This window comes from Sus scrofa, chromosome 6 (genome assembly GCF_000003025.6).
Source record: "Sus scrofa isolate TJ Tabasco breed Duroc chromosome 6, Sscrofa11.1, whole genome shotgun sequence".
Lineage (NCBI taxonomy): Eukaryota > Metazoa > Chordata > Mammalia > Artiodactyla > Suidae > Sus > Sus scrofa.
The window spans coordinates 12,221,484-12,243,578 of NC_010448.4; the positions used below are offsets into that span (position 1 = coordinate 12,221,484).

Sequence of the window (22,095 nt, forward strand, 5' to 3'; positions counted from 1 at the left end):
GTTGGTGGAAGTCATTCTGCAGGAGGGGAAGAGGATGGAAGAGTGACAACTGTTGGTTCAACCTCAGGGGTTTGGCTCTCACCACTTGTTGATGCAATCGGCAATCTTCCTTCCCCAACTGGCTCCCAATACTGGGAGCCTGCATGGCTTTTCGCCTCAAATCCTTAAGCATCTTGGCATAGGGGGCAAACGCAAAGGAGATTAAGCGCTTAAAGTTGAGGCTGCGATCGAGCATAGGGTCACACACTTCCATGTCATTGAATAGTTTTCCCAAGGCAGAGTTCCATTCTGATATTTTGGCCGCTGTAAGAGGGACAATTCCTGGACTCTTAGGCTGACTTTCATCGCTGTCTTCGTTATCATGGACTCCAACGCCTTGTTTTGCCATCTCGTCCAGGTCTTCATTGGTGGGTTCTTAATCTCCCCCACATCCTCTTCCCTCATATCATCAAAACCTTCTCCACTTATTTGCCACGCGATAGGCATTATGTTTTTGACACTGTTTTTTATACTTTCTGTTACACCTTCAAAACCTTCAAAATTTTCCACACAGTCCAGCCAAACATTTTTCCAACAGTTATTGATAGCAGCCCGCTTGATGTTGTCCCAGGCTGTGCCAACATAATCAATAACGTTGTGTATAGTGACTGACTTCCAATAGTCCATCACGGTACTTTCCTTGTTGGCTTTGAGAGCCTCGAAAGCCTTGCTGTAAAGCTCCCTAGTATAGTGCGCCTTGAAGGCTTTTATTATGCCCTGATCCAGGGGTTGGATGAGAGACGTAGCATTTGGGGGCAAGAAAAGAACTTCTACGTTGGGGTGAGCATTTGTGAGTTCTTCACAGCAATGGACGGGCACATTATCCAAAATGAACAAAATCTTGAAGGCAAGGTTTCTGTCCTGGAGATAGTATTCAACTTCTGGTATGAAGCAACTCTGGAACCAATCAGACGTCATCCACGCTTTTTTGTTCCACCTCCAATGGACCGGCATATGGTTCACACTTTTCCCTTTAAATGCTTGTGAACTTGGAGCTCTGTACACCATTAGGGGTTTGCAGTTAAAGTCACCCTTGGCATTGGTGCACAAAAGCAGGGTTGCATAGTCTTGGAAAGATTTAAAGCCAGAGGCTTTGGAGGCCATTTGCGTTATATAGGTTCTTTTGCCAACATCCTTATAAAATAAGCCAGTCTCATCAGCATTGAAAACCTGCTCTTCCACATATCCTTTTTCCTTATAATACTTAGCAAGTATTTTTTAAATTTCTGCAGCCTCCTGATCTGCAGAACTTGTCTCACCTGCAAGCTTAACATTATTCACCCCATATCGCCTTTTGAAACGTGCAAGTCACCCAGCACTAGCCTAGGACGGTTTCACATTTTTCTGACCCTGGGTAACATGGCTGTAAATTTCGTTGGCTTTCAGCTTCACAGCAGTGCTGTCCACCACACCTTTTTTATCGGTTGTCTTCTCATGAATCCACAAATTGAGCCGCTTTTCCATTTTTTCCATTGCTTCCTCACCCCCACTATAGACGTCACTTCAGCACTTTCCGGAGCAGCCTCACGTACAGATCGGCGAATTTCCTTTTCTTTTTTTCTTGATGTAAAGGATTGTTGACTCATTAACATTGAACTCACGGCCAAGAGCACTACAACTCATGCCTAAACGAAGCTTATCTAACACTCGTATTTTCCCCGGAAGGCACATCACAGCCTTCTTGCGCTTAGGAACATTAGGCAGCACCTTAGCACCACGCTCGGGGGTCATTTTTAACAGCGAAATCACCAACAAAAAGCACAAAAATGCAAAAAACGCGGCACTAAAGTGATTGCGAAAAGGACACTTATTTACAGCATTCGAGCGGAAGAAGCAAGACCGCCTGCCTCTTTCAACCTTGGTACCACAAACCTTGGGTTGACTCAAAAATTTTCACTCTCTGCGCATGTCCGCAAATAACCCCAGAAAGCACCGCGAATATTAATTTTGGGGGTGATAATAAATTTTAACAAGTAAGCGATTTCAAAAATACCAAACTGCGAGTAATGAAGGTCTGCCGTATTCCCACGGGCAAAACAAACTTAGTTTAAGCATGTTTACTAAATCAAAGCAGCTGGTAGCTCTGAAGACTACAAGTTCCAGCATGCACCGCTTCGGCGCCCAGCCCGTGTTCCGCCAACCCCCACAGTAGCATCCAGCAGAAGGCACTGGTCCGGAAGTGTCGCATTCGACCACATACACTCTCTGCGCATGTGCAGAGGCTGGGGGCCGCCCCAGCCGCCGCCGCCGCCGCCCCCGCCGCAGCTCTATGGTGGCTCCCTAGAGCTTTGCCGTTGGGGGCAGCTGTTGCGGCCCTGCGACTCAGCCCCCCTCGTGCGGCAGCGATATGGAGGAATTCGACTCCGAAGACTTCTCCACCTCGGAGGAGGACGAGGACTACGTGCCGTCGGGTGAGCGACTCGGCTAGAGGCGAGAGGCAGCTTGCCCCGCCCCGCGTCTCACGTGAGGCGCGCTTGGCTCCCGTGCGTGGGCCCGGTGGCCCGGGTGGCTCTCGGGCGCGGGTGCCGCGCGTCCTCGTACCGCGCGGCCCCCGTGACCCGGGATGTGTGCCCCGGGCTGTCTCGCGCAGCCCTTTCTCGAGGCCTCACTTCGGCCGACGCCCCCTCTCGGAGTTCGGGAACTGGCACGTGAACAGGGCCCTATCTCTGGGGACGCTGGCGGTGGTCGGTCTTCGCGTACCCTCACCAACCTTGCAGTCTTCTGAAAGGCAGTCTGTCGCCAGACCTTCCGCCCCCAGGGAATTAATTGCTCGCTGGCATCACGGCAGAGATAGATATCTTCACTTTCTGCCTGCAGGAGGGATCTTCTTGTTAGCAAGTTCACTTAATGATACCCTTTGCCTCTCTGCAATGTCTGTATCCATTTCTCTCTTTTCAGACCTTGTTTTTGTATAGGTTTCTAAAACCGAACCCAGGCTGAAATAAACGTCACCCAGACCTACCCCTTCCGGCATCCTGCACCTTCCCCAGGCTTCCCCATCAAATTATAAGTATCTTCCTATAGAGTAGCTCCGATGAAAAATAAAACCAAAAAAGCCTAGGAGTTGTCCTTGTTTCCTCTCTTTTGTTCCAACCAGTGTGTCTGTGTGGAAAATGAGTTTCTCATCACTCTCTCTCCAATCTCACTCTTACTGAACAACTATTATTCTTCACTAAGACCTGAAGTAACTTCCCAGCTGGTTTCTCAGATTCCTTGTCCACCAACATTGGTCTTTACATATCTGCCAGTGTGATCATTTGAAAACCAGTTTTCATTTGAATCAAAGTTTTGTATGCACCTGCTGAAAAATAGTCAAATATTTCTTTTTTAAGTTATTTTATCTTAGAATGTTTTTTTGCTTTTGGGGACCATGGAAGTTCACAGGTTAAGGGTCAAATTGGAGCTGCAGCTGCCATCCTACTCCACAGTAAGAGGAACGCGGCATCTGAGCAGAGTCTGTGACATACACCACAGGTAGTGTAGCTGGCAACACCAGATCCTTAACCCACTGAGTAAGGCCAAGAAGGGAACCTGCATCCTCATGGATACTTGTCGGGTTCTTTTCTGCTGAGCCACAGTGGGAACTCCAAAAATAGTTAAATATTTCTAACAGATTTATTTTCAAATGGCAGTTCCTATCACTATTAATCATCCGTATCACTTCTCTGCAGAATGATATCTGCTTTTAAAATTTGGTATTTCCATTGTGTTTTCTTAATCTGTCCATGTTAAGTCTTATTTTTTTACCCCCTTTTAGCTTTCCCCTTACTGCTGACACATCTTTTCACCTTCAGACCCTCTCTAACTCTCCAGCCTGCTAATGTTCCTCTGTCTAATTTGGGTTAGGTCATTATTAAGTGTTTACTTTTTTAAAGCAACTGTGGACACCATGTTCTGGCCGAATCATGTGGTATATACCGTTATGGCTATTCCTGCACTAGTTTTCTCTGGAGTTAATCATTGCAATTTTGTTGTTGTTGCTTAGTTATTTATTTATTTATTTGTCTTTTTAGGGCTGCACCCACAGCATATGGAGGTTCCCAGGCTAGGGGTCAGTCGGAGTTGGAGCTGCTGGCCTATGCCACAGCCACAGCAATGTCAGGTCTGAACCGCATCTTCAACCCACACCACAGCTCATGGCAGTGCCGGATCCTTAACCCACTTCGCAAAGGCCAGGGATCGAACCTTGTGACCTCATGGATGCTAGTGCGATTCATTTCCATTGAGCCACACTGGGAACTCCTGTTAGTCATTTATGTACTTGCTACTAAACTCTCAGAATTGTCTAAATCATTTCCTGAGATATTTAGATTCATTAGGAGTTCCCTTTGTGGCACAGCCAAAATGAATCCGACTAGGAACCATGAGGTTGCAGGTTTGATCCCTGGCCTCACTCAATGGGTTAAGAATTCAGTGTTCCTTTGAACTGTGGTATAGGTCGCAGACTTGGCTCGGATCTGGCATTGCTGTGGCTGTGGTGTAGGCTGGCAGCAACAGCTCTGATTAGACCCCTGGCTTGGGATTCTCCATATGCTGCGTGGGTGCGGCCCTAAAAAGACAAAAAAAAAAAAAAGAGTAGATTCATTAGATAAACTTTTTTTTTTTTTCTTCTCCTTTTTATGGCCACACAATATGGAAGTTTCCAGGCCAGGGGTTGAATCAGAGCTGCAGCTGCTGGTGTACACCACAGCCACAGCAACACCGAATCTGAGCCACGTCTGCAGCCTATATAGTAGCTTGCTGCAATGCTGGATCCTTAACCCACTGAATGAAGCCAGGGATCAAACCTGCTTCCCCACAGACAGACACTATGTAACCTGCTGAGCCACAAAGGGAACTCCATCATTCACTTTTTTCAAGTATCTTTGCCTTCTGACCTGCTCTAGCTTAGCTGAGTTTTACCATTTTTAAACCTAAGATCTTCCATCGTCACCACCACTCTGGATATCCTTTTATTTCCCTTCTCTCTTGGATTCCCTGTTTCTTGGGTCTCGTGATGTCTTTCTTGGTTTCTTCCACCAAAATGAGAATAAATCTTCAAATAATTCTTGAGGAAAGATTCATGGTAGAAACTTTTGAGACCCCAAATATTTAAATATTTAAATAACCAAGTGACTCTCAGGCATGATTAATAGTTTGGTATAGAATTTTGTGTTCTATAATAATAATAATTCTGGGCTCTGTAATAATAATTTTCCTTCTGAATTTTTTTTTTTTTTTTTTTTTTTTTTGGCCACACCAGTGCTTTCCTGAGCCAAGGGTCAAACTTGTGAACCATCAGCGACCCAGGCCACTGCAGTGACATCACCAGATCCTTAACCTGCAGTGCGTCAGGAGAACGCCATCTGAATTTTTTTTTTTCCTTTGTCTTTTTGCCATTTATTGGGCCGCTCCCGTGGCATATGGAGGTTCCCAGGCTAGGGAGTCGAATCGGAGCTGTAGCCGCCAGCCTATGCCAGAGCCACAGCAACGCGGGATCCAAGCTGCGTCTGCAACCCACATCAGAGCCCACGGCAACGCCAGATCCTTAACCCACTGAGCAAGGCTAGGGATCGAACCCGAAACCTCATGATTCCCAGTCAGATTCGTTACCACTGAGCCATGACGGGAACAACCCCCATCTGAATTTTAAAAGTATTCCTTCATTATTTTCTAAGTTTCTGTGTTTCTATTAAGAAGTCTATTTTGTGACTTGTTTTTATTTATTTATTTATTTATTTTTGTCTTTTGTCTTTTCAGGGCCACATCCATGGCATATGGAGATTCCCGGGCTAGGGGGCCAATTGGAGCTACAGCTGCCGGCCTGCACCACAGCCAAAGCAACTCGGGATCCAAGCCGAATCTTTGACCTACACCACAGCTCACGGCAACGCCAGAATCTTAACCGACCGAGCAAGGCCAGGGATGGAACCTGAAACCTCATGGTTCCCAGTTGGATTCGTTTCCCCTGCGCCACGACGGGAACTCCCTTGAACAACATTTTTGTTGTTCTTTGAAAATTTTAAAATAGAATCATATTCTTGTTTCATTAGTGCAGTACCTTATTGCTCTATGGATATTTATAATGTTTTACATTTTTCTGTTTTTAGCTTGATGGTAAAATTCATTCTTCGTTGTACTGTTCTGTGAGTTTCTGACAAATGCTTAGAGTTCTGTAACCACCACCAAAATGAACAATTCCAAGGCCATCGCTCTCCTCCCCCGACAGATTACATTATTTGTGCATAGAAACAGTTTTATTTCCTCTTTTCCAGTAGGCATACCTTTGATTTCTTTTGTTTGCCTTATTGTACTTGATACAAGCTTCCAAATTAATAGTGAATGGGAGCATTGAGAGTAGGCATCTTTGCCTTGGTGCCAGTTTTAAGACGAAGCCATCGTTTCACCATTTTGTATAATGTTAACTGTGGATTTCACACAGATGCCTGTTGTGTGTGCTTTAAGCACTTTACATTGTTGAACTGCTTACTAACTCAATCACGTAACATTATAAAGTATGTGCTATTATGCTCTTCATTTTACAGATAAAAGAAACAGGTATCCAGAGTCACTTAGGTAAATAGTAGCTGAGCTCGGCTTTGAACCCTGGCAGTCTGCATATACTATCCTTCTTGCCTTTTATCAGATTGAAAAATTTCCTCTATTCCTAATTTGCTGAGAGGTGAATTTTGTCAAATGCTTTTTCTCCATCTATTGATTATGTGATTTTTCCTCTTTTATCTGTTAATATGATGAATTACAGTGATTGATTTTAAGTATTTGGACACCCTTTTATTTCTCAGATGAAACTTGCTTGGTCATGATATATTATTTGTCTTCTGTATTGCTGAATTTGGTTTCCTAAAACTTTGTTGAAGATTTTTGCCTCTATTTAGGAGGGATGTTGGTGTGTAGTTTTCTTATAATTAATTTCCTTGTCTGGTTTTGTATGAAACAATGCTAGCCTGATAAAATGAGGAAACAATCTCTGTTTCTTCTAAGGTGATTTTTACTGATGCTGAATGTTTGGGGCTTTATTGTTTTAGATACCTTTTCAGTTCTTTCAGTGATTCTTAGTTTTTGACTCATTTAAACATGGGGAACTGAAAAAGTGTTGGAAGCTCTGAGTCTTTGAACAAAATTTGTTCATTTTCTGTAAAAATAATGAATTATTGTGCTATACCACTGAATATAATACTATATAAATCAACTATACTTCAATTAAAGATTTATTCATTTTATGGTGGTTTTTTTTGTCTATAGCGATATCAGTCTGTTTCTTACTCTTACAGTAACTGTATGGGATTTACTCATTATTTATTTATTTACTTATTATTTGCTTTTTAGAGCTGCGCCCGTGGCATGTGGAAGTTCCCAGGCTGGGGTCGAGTCAGAGCTGTAGCTGCCAGCCTACACCACAGCTCATGGCAATGCCAGATCCCCAACCCACTGAGCGAGGCCAGGGATCAAACCTGCATCGTCATGGTTCTTAGTTGCGTTCGTTAACCACTGAGCCACGAAGGGAACTCCTAATCATGATTTTTGTTGTTGTTTGTATAATTTAAAATTTGCTTTTCTCTTATCAGTGAGGTTGAGCATCTTTGTTCATGTTTAAGATCCAGAGGCATTCCCGCTATGTCCAGTGGGTTAAGAATCTGACTTAAAAAAAAAAGATCCACAGCCATGTTCATCTTCTTGTCTAAACTGTAACATTCACCCATTTTTATGATAAAAATAACTTCATATTACTACAGAAGCAGTGCATGAACTTTGTAGAGAATTAGAAAAATGCAGGCAATTGAACATAAAACATCAGAATCATTACATTCCCACCACCCGGAGATTATCAGTATTAATTCCTTAGTGAAACCCACTGTGATCTTTTTTCTATACCCAGATGTAGATATTTGTTTTTTGGGGGTTTTTTGATTGTGCCTGGGGCGTGCTGAAGTTCCTGGGCCAGGGGTCAGACCTGTGCTGCAGCGGTGACAATGCCAGATCCTTAACCTGATAAGCCACTAGGGAACTCCAGATATTTATTTTTCCCCAACCTGAAATAATATTTTTTTTCATGTTACTTTGTGACCCGCAATTTTCTTTTCCCTTTTTTGGCTGCACTCGTGCCATGCGGAAGTTACTCGGCCAGGGATTGAACCCGCGCTGCAGCTGTGGCAACACCTGACCCTTAACCCACTACCCCACAGCAGGAACTAATTGTAATCTGCTTTTTTCAGTAAACTTTCAGCTCATCTAATGTGCAAACTATGTTCAGTTTTTCCCTTTTAACTCAGAAATGGCTGTATTGCTTGTTTGTCTGAATTACAATTGAGTTCAGGACTACATGCATCATCTCGTTATTCCAGCCCTTAAATCTGTTTTAATCTCGCACACTCCCTGTTTCTGTGACGTAGGTTGGTTGAAGATAGCAGGTTGTATGTATGTGTTACAGAATGTCTTACCCTATTTTGTCTGGTTGTTTCCTCATGGAATTAGGATGTTTCTTTGTTCCTTGAGTTTTCTTTAAATTGGAAGTTAGATGTAAATGCTTGATGGGTTCAAATGAAATAATTTTGGCTAAAATAAATGATAGATGATTTTTGTATTTCATAATGAAGACATGTAAAACACATTAGAAAACATGATCAGTTCCCATAGTTGTGACTTCTGGTTCGGGATGATGGAAGTTCTCAGGCTAGGGGTCAAATCGGAACTGGAGTGGCTGGTCTACACCACAGTCACAGCAATGCCAGATCTGAGCCGCTTCTGGGACCTGTACCACAGCTCACAGTAACACCAGATTCTTTACCCACTAAGTGGGGCTGGGGATCGAACCAGCATCCTCATGAATACTAGGATACTAGTCAGGTTCCTTATCTCTGAGCCACAGTGGTAACTGTGTACCAGTTACTTCTTTTAATGGTCAGTTCCTCACTCACTGCTTCTAAGAGTTCTTTGGAGCGAGTTCTTATATTCATTTAACATGACCCATTATTCTTAAATAACTTCCTTGCTTTCTGGCCCAGCACCGTGGCCCTGCTTGGCCTTGTGCTTTCCTTCCCTCAGCCCTGAACTTAGCTGGGCTTTTCAAGGGAGCCCTTTTTGTGATGAATCCCATCAAAGAATACAATCTGAGCTTTCAAGGAGTGCTCATTGCTGCTAGAGCTACATTGCTTCTCTGCAGTTTTAGGGAACAGAGCTAGAAATATTTATGTTAAAAAGAGTTAAGTTCATGTTGATATTTTAAATTAATTTATTTTCACTTAATTTCTTTGATTTTATAATCGTGTGTCATTTCTCACTCTGAAGATATAGATTCCTAACATGGTGAGCATAATTACTTGCTTTTGCCTGTAACATAAAGGAAGTAACTTAAAAATACCAACACCAGTGTTACAACCAGGAATAGAACTTTTTTTCGTCTTTAGAATGCATCTTACAGAGTTTTTGTTTTGCCTTTTCTAGGGCCGCACCCGAGGCATATGGAGGTTCCCAGGCTAGGGGTTGAATCGGAGCTGTAGCCACCGGCCTACACCACAGCCACAGCAACCCCGGATCCATAACCAACTGAGCAAGGCCAGGGATCGAACCTGCAACCTCATGGTTCCTAGTCACATTTGTTAACCACTGCGCCACGATGGGAACTCCCAAGAATGCATCTTGCAGAGTTCTTGTCATGGCTCATTGGTAACAAACCGTACTAGTATATGTGAGGGTGGGGGTTTGATCTCTGGCCATGCTTGGTGGCTTAAGGATGCAGCATTGCATGAGCTGTGGTGTAAATTGCAGATGTGACTCAGATCTGGCCTTGCTGTGGCTGTGGTGTAGATTGGCAGCTGCAGTTCCAATTTGACCCCTAGCTTGGCTCAGATCCCTCGTTTCTGTGGCCGTGGTGTAGGCTGGCAGCTACAGCTCCCATTCGACCCCTAGCCTGGGAACTTCTATATGCCATGGGCGAGGCCCTAAAAAGACCAAAAAAAAAAAAAAGGATGTACAGTCAAAATACTGTTCCTAAAGTCATTGGAGTAAATTCTTTCTTTGTGGGTTGTGTTATCATTTTGGTTATGTTTACTTGTTTATTTAAACTGAGGGGGGTTTTGTTTGTTTTGTTTTTTGGGGCATGCCTGAGGAAGTTCCTGGGCTAAGGATCAAGCCCTTGCCACAGTAGTGACCAGGCCACAGCAGTGACAATACTGCATTCTTAACCTCTAGGCCGCCAGGGAACTCCTTATTCAAACTTTTTTTTTTTAAGCTTTTGTTTATTTTTGCTTTTTTAGGGCCGCACCTGTGGCATATGGATGTTCACAGGTTAGCTAGTGGAATCAGAGCTACACCACAGTGTGTCAGTCTACACCACAGTTCATGGCAATACCATATCCACAACCTGCTGAGCAAGGCCGGGGATCAAACCCACATCCTCATGGATACTAGTTGAATTTGTTTCTGCTGTGCCACAACCAGAAATTCAAACTGTTCTTAATTTAAGGATTTTCAGAATTTTGCAGAGAGATAAACAGAAAATTCTTGCTTCTGCCCTGCCCACTCCACTGGTTGACTCTCTGTATGTTCTACCCTGACCATTACAGATAGCAATTGTCATTAGTTTTTTTGTTTTTCCTTCTAGTTTTGCCTTTTGCAAATACAAACAAATACAGTGCAGCCAGGTACCCACCATTGTGGACTTGTCTTTTATTTTTCTTCTTTCTTTTTTTTTTTTTTTTTTTGCCTTTTCTAGGGCTGGTTCTGCGGCATATGGAGGTTCCCAGGCTAGGGGTCTAATTGGAGCTGTAGCCACCAGCCTATGCCAGAGCCACAGCAACACAGGATCTGAGCTGTGTCTGCGACCTACACCACAGCTCACAGCAACCCCGGATCCTTAATCCACTGAGCGAGGCCAGGGATCGAACCCGCAACCTCATGGTTCCTAGGCAGATTCGTTAACCACTGTGCCACGACGGGAACTCCGATTTGTCTTTTAAAAGTCCTTCTGCTGTAGTGATTTTATCTGGGTTTCAGGAGGAAGCAAAATTACATTTGTGTGTTTGGATAATTCATGAAAACACTTTCATTTATCACCTGGTGTCTAAGATATCGAACTTATTTCCATTTTAGAAATCTTATATTTACTGTTCCCTCAGCCTCAAATGCTTATTGTCCAGATTTTCTTATGACTGGCTTATTTTCATCATCTTTGTTCTTTTATTCCCCCAATCTCTGCTGTCATATTTATAGTTTTCAGATTATTTTTCTGATTTTCTGGAAATTTTTAATCGTAAGCTTTTTTTTTTTTTTTTTTTTTTTTTTTTGTCTTTTTGCTATATCTTTGGGCCGCTCCCGAGGCATATGGAGGTTCCCAGGCTAGGGGTGGAATCGGAGCTGTAGCCACCAGCCTACGCCAGAGCCACAGCAACTCAGGATCCGAGCCGCGTCTGCAACCTACACCACAGCTCACGGCAGCGCCGGATCGTTAACCCACTGAGCAAGGGCAGGGACCGAACCCGCAACCTCTTGGTTCCTAGTCGGATTCGTTAACCACTGTGCCACGACGGGAACTCCCCTGGAGACTTTCTTGAAGTGTTTGGTGGTCCTCAGTCCATGCTGAGTGAAATATTTAAGAGCTAATTGGATATGCAGGAATATTCAAAACAACACTATTTGTAATGGCCCTAAATCAAATATCCATCAACAGAGGAATGGATAAATGAATTGTAGTGTAGTCATATAATGAAATACTGTTTAGGGATGATAATGAATTAACTGTAGCTACAGGCAAGAAAGTAGGTGATTCACAGACTGTTGAGTGAAAGAAGCCAGACAAGAGGACATGCTGTAGGTTTCTGTTTAAGACTCAAAAAGAGGTTAAACTAACCTGTGATGTTAGAATTCAGGGTGGTGGTTACCTTTGGGATGTGGGTGGGGGCTTGTGACTGGAAGGGGCACGAGGGGCCTTGGGTGATGCTAGCTAGTCATGTTCTGCTTTTTCAGCTGGGTCTTAATTATGCAAGTATGTTCACTTTGCATAATTTCATTGACCTGTACATTAGATACGTGTACTAGTTGGTGAGTTATACTTCAAATAAAAGCTTATGTGAAGTAGAAAAGTAAAATACTGGTTGAATCTCTGTACAGAATTTATTGACTGGTACCCACAGAAGTTCGTCACGCAGCACTTTCGCTGGGGACCCCTGTAGTATCTGAAGATGAGAAATAGACATGTTTGTGTTCTTCTGCTCTAACTGGAAGTTTTAGGCCTCTTTCTAAACCTATTTTATTTGTGAGTCTAGGTATCTTTTGCTTGCTTTTGAAAGATATTCAAGATGAGGTGGGAACATCAGAGTTTGTTTGTTTGTTTTTGCTTTTTAGAGCCGCCCCTACACAGCATATGGAGGATCCCAGGCCAGGGGTCGAATCAGAGCTGTAGCCACTGGCCTACACCACAGCCACAGCAATGCCAGATCTGAGCCTCGTCTGCGACCTACACCACAGCTCATGGCAATGCCGAATCCTTAACCCACTGAGCGAGGCCAGGGATCGAACCTGCATCCTCATGGATCCTAGTCAGATTCGTTTCCGCTGCCCCATGACGGGAACTCCTCCAAATACTTCTGAGGATGCACGGGATCCATGTTCTTGTGGCGTGTAGAGCATAGGAAAATTTGCAAACGTTAAATATAAGTGGGGCGAGTTTTAGAGGGAAATATGGACTTTCCCAAGAATAGGAAAACCGCCTGTTCATCAGGGACCGGAAGAACTTCCTTCAGGAAATGATGCTTTAGTTAGATGCAGAACAGAAGGAGGAGCTAGACTTTCTTTCGTAATGAAAATGTCTCTTCTTGATGTGAAAACCTTTATTCCTGCCTGTCTGACCCCCTTGTTATGTGATTTCAGGTGGAGAGTATAGTGAAGATGATGTAAGTGAACTAGTGAAGGAAGATGAAGTGGATGGTGACGAGCAGACACAGAAAACCAAAGGGAAAAAAAGAAAGGCTCAGAGCATTCCGGCCAGGTGATGCTGCCCCGAAGCCCTTGGAAGTTAGGGGCTCTTGTCAGAACCGTCCAGATTGCTGGGATTGGTCCGATGTTAGATTTCTTATTGCCAGGCTTTCTAACCTTTTTCTCATTGAGGGAAGTATTTGGTGGTATTTTGGGAGTAAATTTTTACTCTCTGGCAAGCTTTGAAAATTTTTGAGCTTTAACTAAAACAAAACTAATAGGTAGTATGTACACAAGGTTTAAAATGAAAAAGTCACTACAAAAAAATATGTATCCCATCCCTAGCCCTTGTCACTTGATCTCAGAATTATGTTACCAGAGATAATTCTATGTATGTACAAGCCTATATATATGTATTTCTTACTCTTTTTTTTAAAAAAAATATGAATAATAGCGTGCTCTACATGTCGTTTCTCACTTTCCATATTTCACGTCTTGGAGATGATGCCTCAGCTATTCCTTCTTCTTTTTAGTGACTGCATATCGATGGACCGTACTCTGTACGCCTTCTCTTCTTGAGAGACATGTAGACTGCCCTCATCTTTACTACCGCAGATGAGACTCGGCAGGGAATATTCTTAGCATGTGTCTTCGTACACACATGCATGTTTAAATCTGATCTGTAGAAGTAGAGTTGTTTAACCCAGGATTGTATGCTCTGTGTGTGTGCGTGTGCATATACATACATACATATATAAATTGACTGGCAAATGTCCTTCTGTAAGCCAGGTACTGAATTGCACTCCTACTGAGAATTATGAAAATTCTGACATGCCATTTAACTCAGATACGGGAATTTTTAATGGAAGTCTTTTATTCTCTTTGACTGGTATTTCTCTCATCCTGGGCATTGAAGCAAAAAGCAGACTGTGGAAAAAAGAATTGTGGCTATTAGATGGTTTACTTCAAGTCAGAGTAGTCCTAAGAAGCAATTTACTTTTATAAGTTTTGGGCCCAGTTCTTTTGTCCTTGAGTTTTTCTGCATTTCAGTTTTCACATCTTTAGAAAGTGGTTAGAAGCATGATCCCTTCCCCAACCCCACCCAGAACTCGAGGAAGAAACAGTGCAAATAAGTTTGAGGCTCTCCTCAGTCTCTGTTCTCCAAGTGGAGTAACTTTTTTTTTTTTTTTTTAACTCAGTGAATTTATTACCTTTGTAGTTGGACAGTGATCATCACAATCCAGTTTTATAGGATTTCCATCCCACAACCCTAGCGCATCCCCCCACCCCCCAAACTGTCTCCTTTGGAGACCATAAGTTTTTCAAATGGAGTAACTTTTAAAAAGTCAAAAATATCTGGCATGTATGTGTTCTTAAAACACTCTTTTTAAACAGATTGATTCTGTGAGGTGATTTTGGATGATTTCTTTGTGAAAATAGCCGGTCCTAACTTAAAAGTAGAATACATTATTTTGATTCTAAGTATTTTAGGAAAATGCTAACTGTAAGAGCTCAATTATTTTTTTCTTCTACACAATCACAGCTTAGCTCATGCACTTCCCCCATTGTGCATGTTATTCAGTAATCCACAGATTGAAGTTTTCTCAAGTCTGCAACATTATGTTTGAAATTGAGGATGAGATAACTAAAATCATTTTGCATTGTCTGTCCTGTCTTTCCTTTTCCTTGTAACTCATGGTACTAGGAAGAGAAAACAAGGTGGCCTCTCATTTGAAGAAGAGGAAGAGGAAAATGCCAACGAGGAATCTGGAGGAAGTAGCAGTGAGGAGGAAGATTCAGCTGCAGAGCAGGAAAAAGGCATTGGGTCAGAGGATGCAAGGAAAAAGAAGGAGGATGAGCTGTGGGCTAGTTTCCTCAACGATGTAGGACCAAAATCCAAAGTGCCTCCAAGTACACATGTTAAAGTAAGTTGATAAATGAATGGGATGTATGCTTCCCTAGAAATATCTGAAGTTCTCCAGATAGATTTTTTTTTTTTTTAATTTACAAACTGAAATTTGAAGCTTACAGCAGAAATCAGACTAGATGCCTTTTAATAGTAACTCTAAGTGAAAAGCAAAGCATTCTCTGTGGTAGGAAAAGTAAGCCTTTATAATCAAATTTCCAATAAGTCTTTAACTGTTTAGAGGTGAAACATTTAAGAATAGCTGCGAGTTCCCATTATGGCCCAGTGGAAACAAATCTGACTAGTATCCATGAGCACGCAGGTTTAATCTCTGGCCTCGCTCAGTAGGTTAAGGATCCGGTGTTGTCGCGAGCCGTGGTATAGGTCACACTTGTGGTTCATATCTGGTATGGCTGTGGCTGTGCTGTAGGCTGGCAGCTGCAGCTTCAGTTTGCCTCCTAGCCTGGGAACCTCCATATGCCTCAGGTGCAGCCCTAAAAAGACCAAAAAAAAAAAAAAAAAAAAAAAAGGGAATAGCTGTAAAGCTGTAAACAGCATGCTTGGATGGTTCTTTTAGTTCCCATCTTTATATGAAACTGATTGTACTTCTTTCATAGAAAGGAGAGGAGACTGAAGAGACAAGTTCAAGTAAGTTGTTGGTCAAAGCAGAAGATCTGGAGAAACCTAAAGAAACAGAAAAAGTTAAAATTACCAAGGTGTTTGATTTTGCCGGTGAAGAAGTCAGGTAAGATGACATGCACAAACTTTAGAACTAGTTCTTTTAAAAAGGAACTTCTTAGCTTTTTTTTTTTAAGGGCCGAACCTATGGCATATGGAAGTTCCCAGACTACAGGTCAAATTGGAGCCACAGCCCCTGGCCTATACCACAGCCACAGCAATGCCAGAGCCGAGCCAAGTCTGCGTCCTATATCACAGCTCACGGCAACACCTATCTTTAATCCACTGAGCGGGGCCAGGAGTTGAACCCCCATCCTCATGGATACTAGTTGGATTCGTTACCACTGAGCCACAACAAAACTACAAGGAACATATTTTTAAATGGTGTTAGACATCTATCCTCATGCCAACCTGGCTTAACGTTCAGGAGGAGTTACATTTGAACTCAAGGAAAATAGTGACTCCGTGAATTATCAGGGAACATGAGAAAGATCTTTTCACATGTGGTAGTGTAGTTTGGGGGTATTATGAAGTGGTCGGCTGAACAGAAACAAGAAAATGTAGAAGTTAAGTATTTGGTACCACTTATGGCCATATTTTGTGACTTTGGCTAAGTCATTTTCCCCTTTATTACTTTCCTTAACTTTGAAGTAAGAACCCCTGTGAAACCCTTGAAATCAGGTGAGAATTGGAACTGCGTTTCTCCTGAGCTCTCAACCCTTATTTCTCACTGCTTGCTAAAGTTTATTCTGAATCCCCTTATCACCATACTGCTCCATCATTTAATTCATTTTCTATAAATTGTTCCCATTTGGAGTTCCTGTTATGGCTCAGCGGGTTAAGAACCCAGCTAGTATCCATGCGGATGTGGGTTTAATCCCTGGTCTTGCTCAGTGGCTTAAAGATCCGGTGTTGCTGCAAGCTGAAGTGTAGGTCACAGATATAGCTCCACTCCTGTGTTGCTGTGGCTGTGACGTCGGCTGGCAGCTGCAGCTCTAATTCTGCCCCTAGCCTGGGAACTTCCATATGTCACAGGTGCGGCTGTAAAAAGAAAAAAAAATTTTTTTAATCAAAAATAAAATAATATTTTAAAAAATCAGGTGGGAATGGAAAGTACTGGGGAGAAATTTGATTGTGATATTCCTTCATCTTAATATTTTAAAATCGATTAGTAGGTTTGTTACTAGTTTAGAAAAACAGTAGGGGCTTAATAATCTTTTGGCTGTTCTATAATTATATAAAGAATTATGTAACTATACAAACTATACATGTTGATCATTAAAAGTGCGAGTATAAGTGATTGGTAAAGGGAATCACCTTTTTATTCCGTAATTGAAGCAAAAAACTAAGAGTAAAGTGGAGTTCTTTTATGATGCAGTGCGTTAAGGATCTGGCTTTGTCACTGCAGCAGCTTAGGTTGCTGCCGTGGTGCAGATTCAGTCCCTGGCCCGGGAACGTCCGTGTGCTGCAGGCATGGCCAACAAAACAACAACAAAATCCCAAGAGTCAAGTAAAGTATTAGTTCTCAGTACTGAACATCTAGATACATACTTTGTGTTTTGTTTTTTGTTGTTGTTTTCTCGTTTTTTTTTTATTTGTTGTGCCTCTGGCATGCATTAATTCCTGGGCCAAGGATTAAACTTGTGCCACAGCAGTGATAACAGTGAGTCCTTAACTGCCAGGCCACTAGGGAACTCCTAGACACATACTTTGAATAAGTTTCGTTTGTATTAATTTTTAAAGATTTTAATGCATCAGAAATGTTTCAGTTCTTTCTTGTTAATATATCAAATCTAAGCTGGGTTGGTGACAGCCCTTCTCCTGGAGGATAATGTGTCTGTAAATTGTTCCTGGTGGGTGTTCTCTTCTTCTTCTTTTTCCTTTTTATGGCCACACCTGCAGCATATGGAAGTTACTGGGCTAGGGGTTGAATCCGAGCCTTATCTGCATCCTATGCCTCAGCCCAGGGATCAAATTGACATCCTTGGAGAGACTACATCAGGTCTTTAACCCACTGAACCACAATGGGAACTCCCTCTTCTTTTTAATGTTTTAAAAATAATACTCATCAGAAAGAAACCTGTCTCACAGGGCTGTGTTGTGTACCTTTTAAACTGATTTTTCTAGGGTAAATTAGGAGGTCAGGATTAATACACGCTACTGTATACAAAATCAGTGACAGAGACCTACTGTGTAGCACAGGGGAGATCTACTCAATACTCTGTAATGTCCTATATAGGAAAATATTCTGAAAAAGAATGAATATATATGTATATGTATAACCAGTTCACTTTGCTGAATACCTGAAACTAATATAACATTGTAAGTCAATTCTAGTAGAATTTTGTTAAAATAATTTTTTTTTTTATTTTTTTTTATTTTTTTGCTTTGTAGGGCCGTACCTGGGGCCTGTGGAAATTCCCAGGATGGGGTTGAAGAATCGGGGCTGCAGCTGCCAGCCTACACCACAGCCACAGCAGTGGAGGATCCCAGCGAAGTCTGGGACCTGCACCACAGCTCCCGGCAACACTGGATCCATAATGCACTGAGTGAGGCCAGGGATCAAACCTGCATCCTCATGGATATTAGTTGGGTTTATTTCTGCTGAGCCACAACAGAAACTCTCTAGAAATTAATTTTTCTAATAATTCCTTTATATCATGTTTTAGAAAAGTACTGGTCTGCAATAGGTTGAAAATTTTAAATCAAAGTCTTGTAGTACAGATAACATGTACAATTCATGTGAAATTAATGAGGATGAAAGTATAGATTTTATTTATTCATTTATTTATTTATTTGCGTTTTTAGGGCTGTTCCCGAGGCATATGGAAGTTCCTGGGCTACGGGTCAAATCAGAGCTGTAGCATTGTTTCCACTGCGCCACAACGGGTACGCATGTATTTTCTCTTTTTTGCCTCCAGTTTTGTTGAGAAATTGATTTATGGCACTCTATCAGTTTAAGGTGTGCAGCATAATGATTTGACTTAACATCATGAAATGATTGATAATAACTAAATTTTCTTTTTATTTTATTTTTGTTTTTGTCTTTTTTTTTTTTTAATGGCTGCACCTGCTGCATATGGAGGTTCCCAGGCTAGTGTCATATTAGAGCTGTAGCTGCTGGCCTACTTCAGAGCCACAGCAATGCCAGATCTAAGCTGCGTCTGCGACCTACACCACAGCTCACGGCAACACCACATCCTTAACCCACTAAGCAAGGCCAGTGATCCAACCCGCATCCTCATGGTTCCTAGTCAGATTCGTTTCTGCTGCGCCATGACGGGAACTCCATAACTGTATTTTCAAAGTTTATTTTCAGTGCTTTACCAGTACCCAGTTCCAATAATTTATCCTGTCAAGTTATAATTAAATTTAAGTTACATTTCAGTGGAAAAAAGGAATTCTGGATGCATGAGTTTCCTATGTATGGCTCTTTTTGGATATCAGATACAATTCAAAACATTCTATTGAACATGTTAACCTGAAGAAACTGTTCTCTAGACTTTTAACTTTCATTTTTACTCTCATAATTTATTTGCTTCTGAAAAAATGTTTAGACACTTTCTTGTATGGATGTACTAAGACTATTAAAAATGCTATAGCAGACAAATAAGCATGTTTTACTGTCTAATTGAAATCTTTAAAATTTGGGACAGTATGGTTATTTTTTTCTTTTAGAAACACTATGTTTATTCTGTAGTTCATCATTCTAAAGGCGTCTTTCTTTTTCATAACCATTGTACCCCAGCCTGTATTAGACATGCACATTTATGATCAGCTTTTAGTTTATCAAATATAAAGACTCATTTAAATTGAATGTATTAGCTTTACATAATTCACAGTTTTTAATGCCATACCAAGAGCAGTGCATTTGTTTTTGTTTTCATTTTTTGTAGCGAGATTTTTTCTCAGTGAAGTAAGCACTGTGTTCTAACACAAACTCTTTAAACTGCTTCCCTCTCTTGTAGCCCTGCCATTGAAACAGGTTTTTCTAAACCCTTAAACTTCAAATCTCACTTGATGACAGTGTAATCCCGCTTGTATTATACCGATGAATTCAGTTGTGTTTATCAGCAAGGAACTGATGAAAATTTAAATTAAGCTGACATTTAAATTACAAATACTAAAATAATTTTCATGTTAGCAACAATTTGTCGTTCTTAAATTGCATTGAAGAAACACTTTGGTTAACTTTGTTATAGCTTCTCTGTCATAAGCCACATCCTGAAAACTTCAAACCGTGGTGTCACTGGAAAGTTTACTTGAACCATCTTCTTTGTCACAGATTCACCAAGGTTTCCAAGCAGACACGTATAATGTGGCTTTTTATTAATGTCTTAGGAATGGTATATACTTTTTTAGTTAGCAGCCAGGAGTGTTCCTTTCTCAGGGGGCTGAAATACTAATATACATGTTTCGTGTGTTTAATATGTAAACGCTATGGGAGTCGTGGTGGATTTTTTGCTTTATTAGCCAGAACGTCCCTATAAAGAGCTCAGTGTGGTTTTAGTACCGCATGATATCAAAAACCAAGCTCAAGAGTTCTCTTGTGGCTCAGCAGGTTAAGGATCTGGCGTCACTGTAGCAGCTGGGGTCGCTGCTGTGGCCTGGGTTCCATCCCTGGCCCTAGAACTTCCATATGCCACAGGTGTGGCCAAAAAAGAAAACAAAACCCCACACAATTCCCCCTGCCCCCAAACCAAGCTCAGCGTTTGACGGTTCATAAGGTAAAAGCAGTTCGTACTAGGTGGTCCTTCATTTCTTTGGAATCACTTCCATTATCATCTGTGGTTTACTGCTGCTGCCTCACTCAGAAAAGATGTTTTCTTTACAGAAACTTTGCGGTGTGGCTTGTTTTGCCCTCAGTAGATTAGGATTAAAAATACCAATTTGGGAGTTCCCGTCGTGGCGCAGTGGTTAACAAATCCGACCAGGAACCATGAGGTTGCGGGTTCGATCCTTGGCCTCGCTCAGTGGGTTAAGAATCTGGCATTGCCGTGAGCTGTGGTGTAGGTCGCAGATGTGGCTCAGATCCTGAGTTGCTGTGGCTGTGGTGTAGGTCTGCCCAGAAAAGACAAAACAATTTTACTTTCTTAATTATTAATTTTAAGCTATAATTTTTTCTTTTTTCTTTTTGTCTTTTTAGGGCTGTACTCCGGGCATGTGGAGATTCCCAGGTTAGGGGTTGAATCAGGGCTACACCACAGTCACAGCCACAGCAGATCCAAGCTGCATCTGCGACCTACACCACAACTCATGACAATGCCACGTACTTAACCAACTTAGAAAGACCAGGGATCGAATCTGCATCCTCATGGTTACTAGTTGGGTTTGTTACTGCTGAGCTACATGGGAATTCCTATGCTATAAATTTTCAGAGTCATCCTTGGTTAACAATTTAGATGATTCTTTTTTTTTTTTTTTTTTGGTCTTTTTGCCGTTTCTTGGGCCGCTCCCGTGGCATATGGAGGTTCCCAGGCTAGGGGTCGAATTGGAGCTGTAGCCATTGGCCTATGCCAGAGCCACAGCAACGTGGGGATCCAAGCCACATCTGCAACCACACCACAGCTCATGGCAACGCTGGATCCTTAGCCCTGAGCAAGGCCAGGGTTCGAACCTGCAACCTCATGGTTCCTAGTCAGATTCGTTAACCACTGAGCCACAACGGGAACTCCAACAATTTAAATGATTCTAAAAATAACTTATGAAAAAAAATGTTTACATTGATCACATTTTTGGGTTTTAGTTGATAAAATAACTCTAAACTATAACACACACACTATAATGTGGTCTTAATATACCCGACTAATACACTGTTACCGCATGTAACAATGGAAGTGCCTAAATTGGTCTATGTTCTCTTTAATGTGGTGAATCCACCAATCATGTGTTGAGTAGTATGACATTGTTACATTGCTAAGCAAGTTTCTAAATAATTAAAATTTTTGTGCCTTTCTTGTCTTCTGCTAACACCAGGTAGTTTTGGGTTTTCGTGGGGGGGGGGGTTGGCCACACTCATGCATGTGTAAGTTCCCAGACCAGGGATCAAACCCATGCCACATCAGTAACCCAAACCACTGCAGTGATAGCACCAGATCTTTAACCCACTGCACCACAAGAGAATTCCCAGTACCAGGCAGTTTTGCAGCCCACACTTTCCATAGCTGGATATACAGTTCTACTCAAATCTTTCCCTAGTTATTCCCATAGTGTTCTTTTTTTTTTTTTTTTTTTTGGTCTTTTTGTCTTTTTGTCTTTTTGCTATTTCTTGGGCCGCTCCCGCGGCATATGGAGGTTCCCAGGCTAGGGGTCGAATCGGAGCTGTAGCCACTGGCCTACACCAGAGCCACAGCAACGCAGGATCCAGAGCCACAGCAACTCGGGATCCGAGCCGCGTCTGCGACCTACACCACAGCTCATGGCAACACCGGATCGTTAACCCACTGAGCAAGGGCAGGGACCGAACCCGCAACCTCATGGTTCCTAGTTGGATTCGTTAACCACTGCGCCACGACGGGACTTCCTCCCATAGTGTTCTTAATAGCTGTATTTCTTGTTCAGTC

The 22,095-nt window shown here is 42.1% G+C and overlaps 1 protein-coding gene across 1 annotated transcript in view; it reads left to right on the top strand.

Moving 5' to 3' along the window:
• Positions 2,218-22,095, top strand: part of CFDP1 (craniofacial development protein 1) — a 130,480-nt gene continuing 110,602 nt past the window's right edge. The window contains exons 1-4 of the mRNA XM_021093775.1: positions 2,218-2,450; positions 12,904-13,021; positions 14,654-14,873; positions 15,472-15,599. Of these exons, the coding sequence (XP_020949434.1) occupies positions 2,387-2,450; positions 12,904-13,021; positions 14,654-14,873; positions 15,472-15,599 (530 nt within the window). The 5' untranslated portion in view covers positions 2,218-2,386. The remainder of the gene's footprint in view (positions 2,451-12,903; positions 13,022-14,653; positions 14,874-15,471; positions 15,600-22,095) is intronic.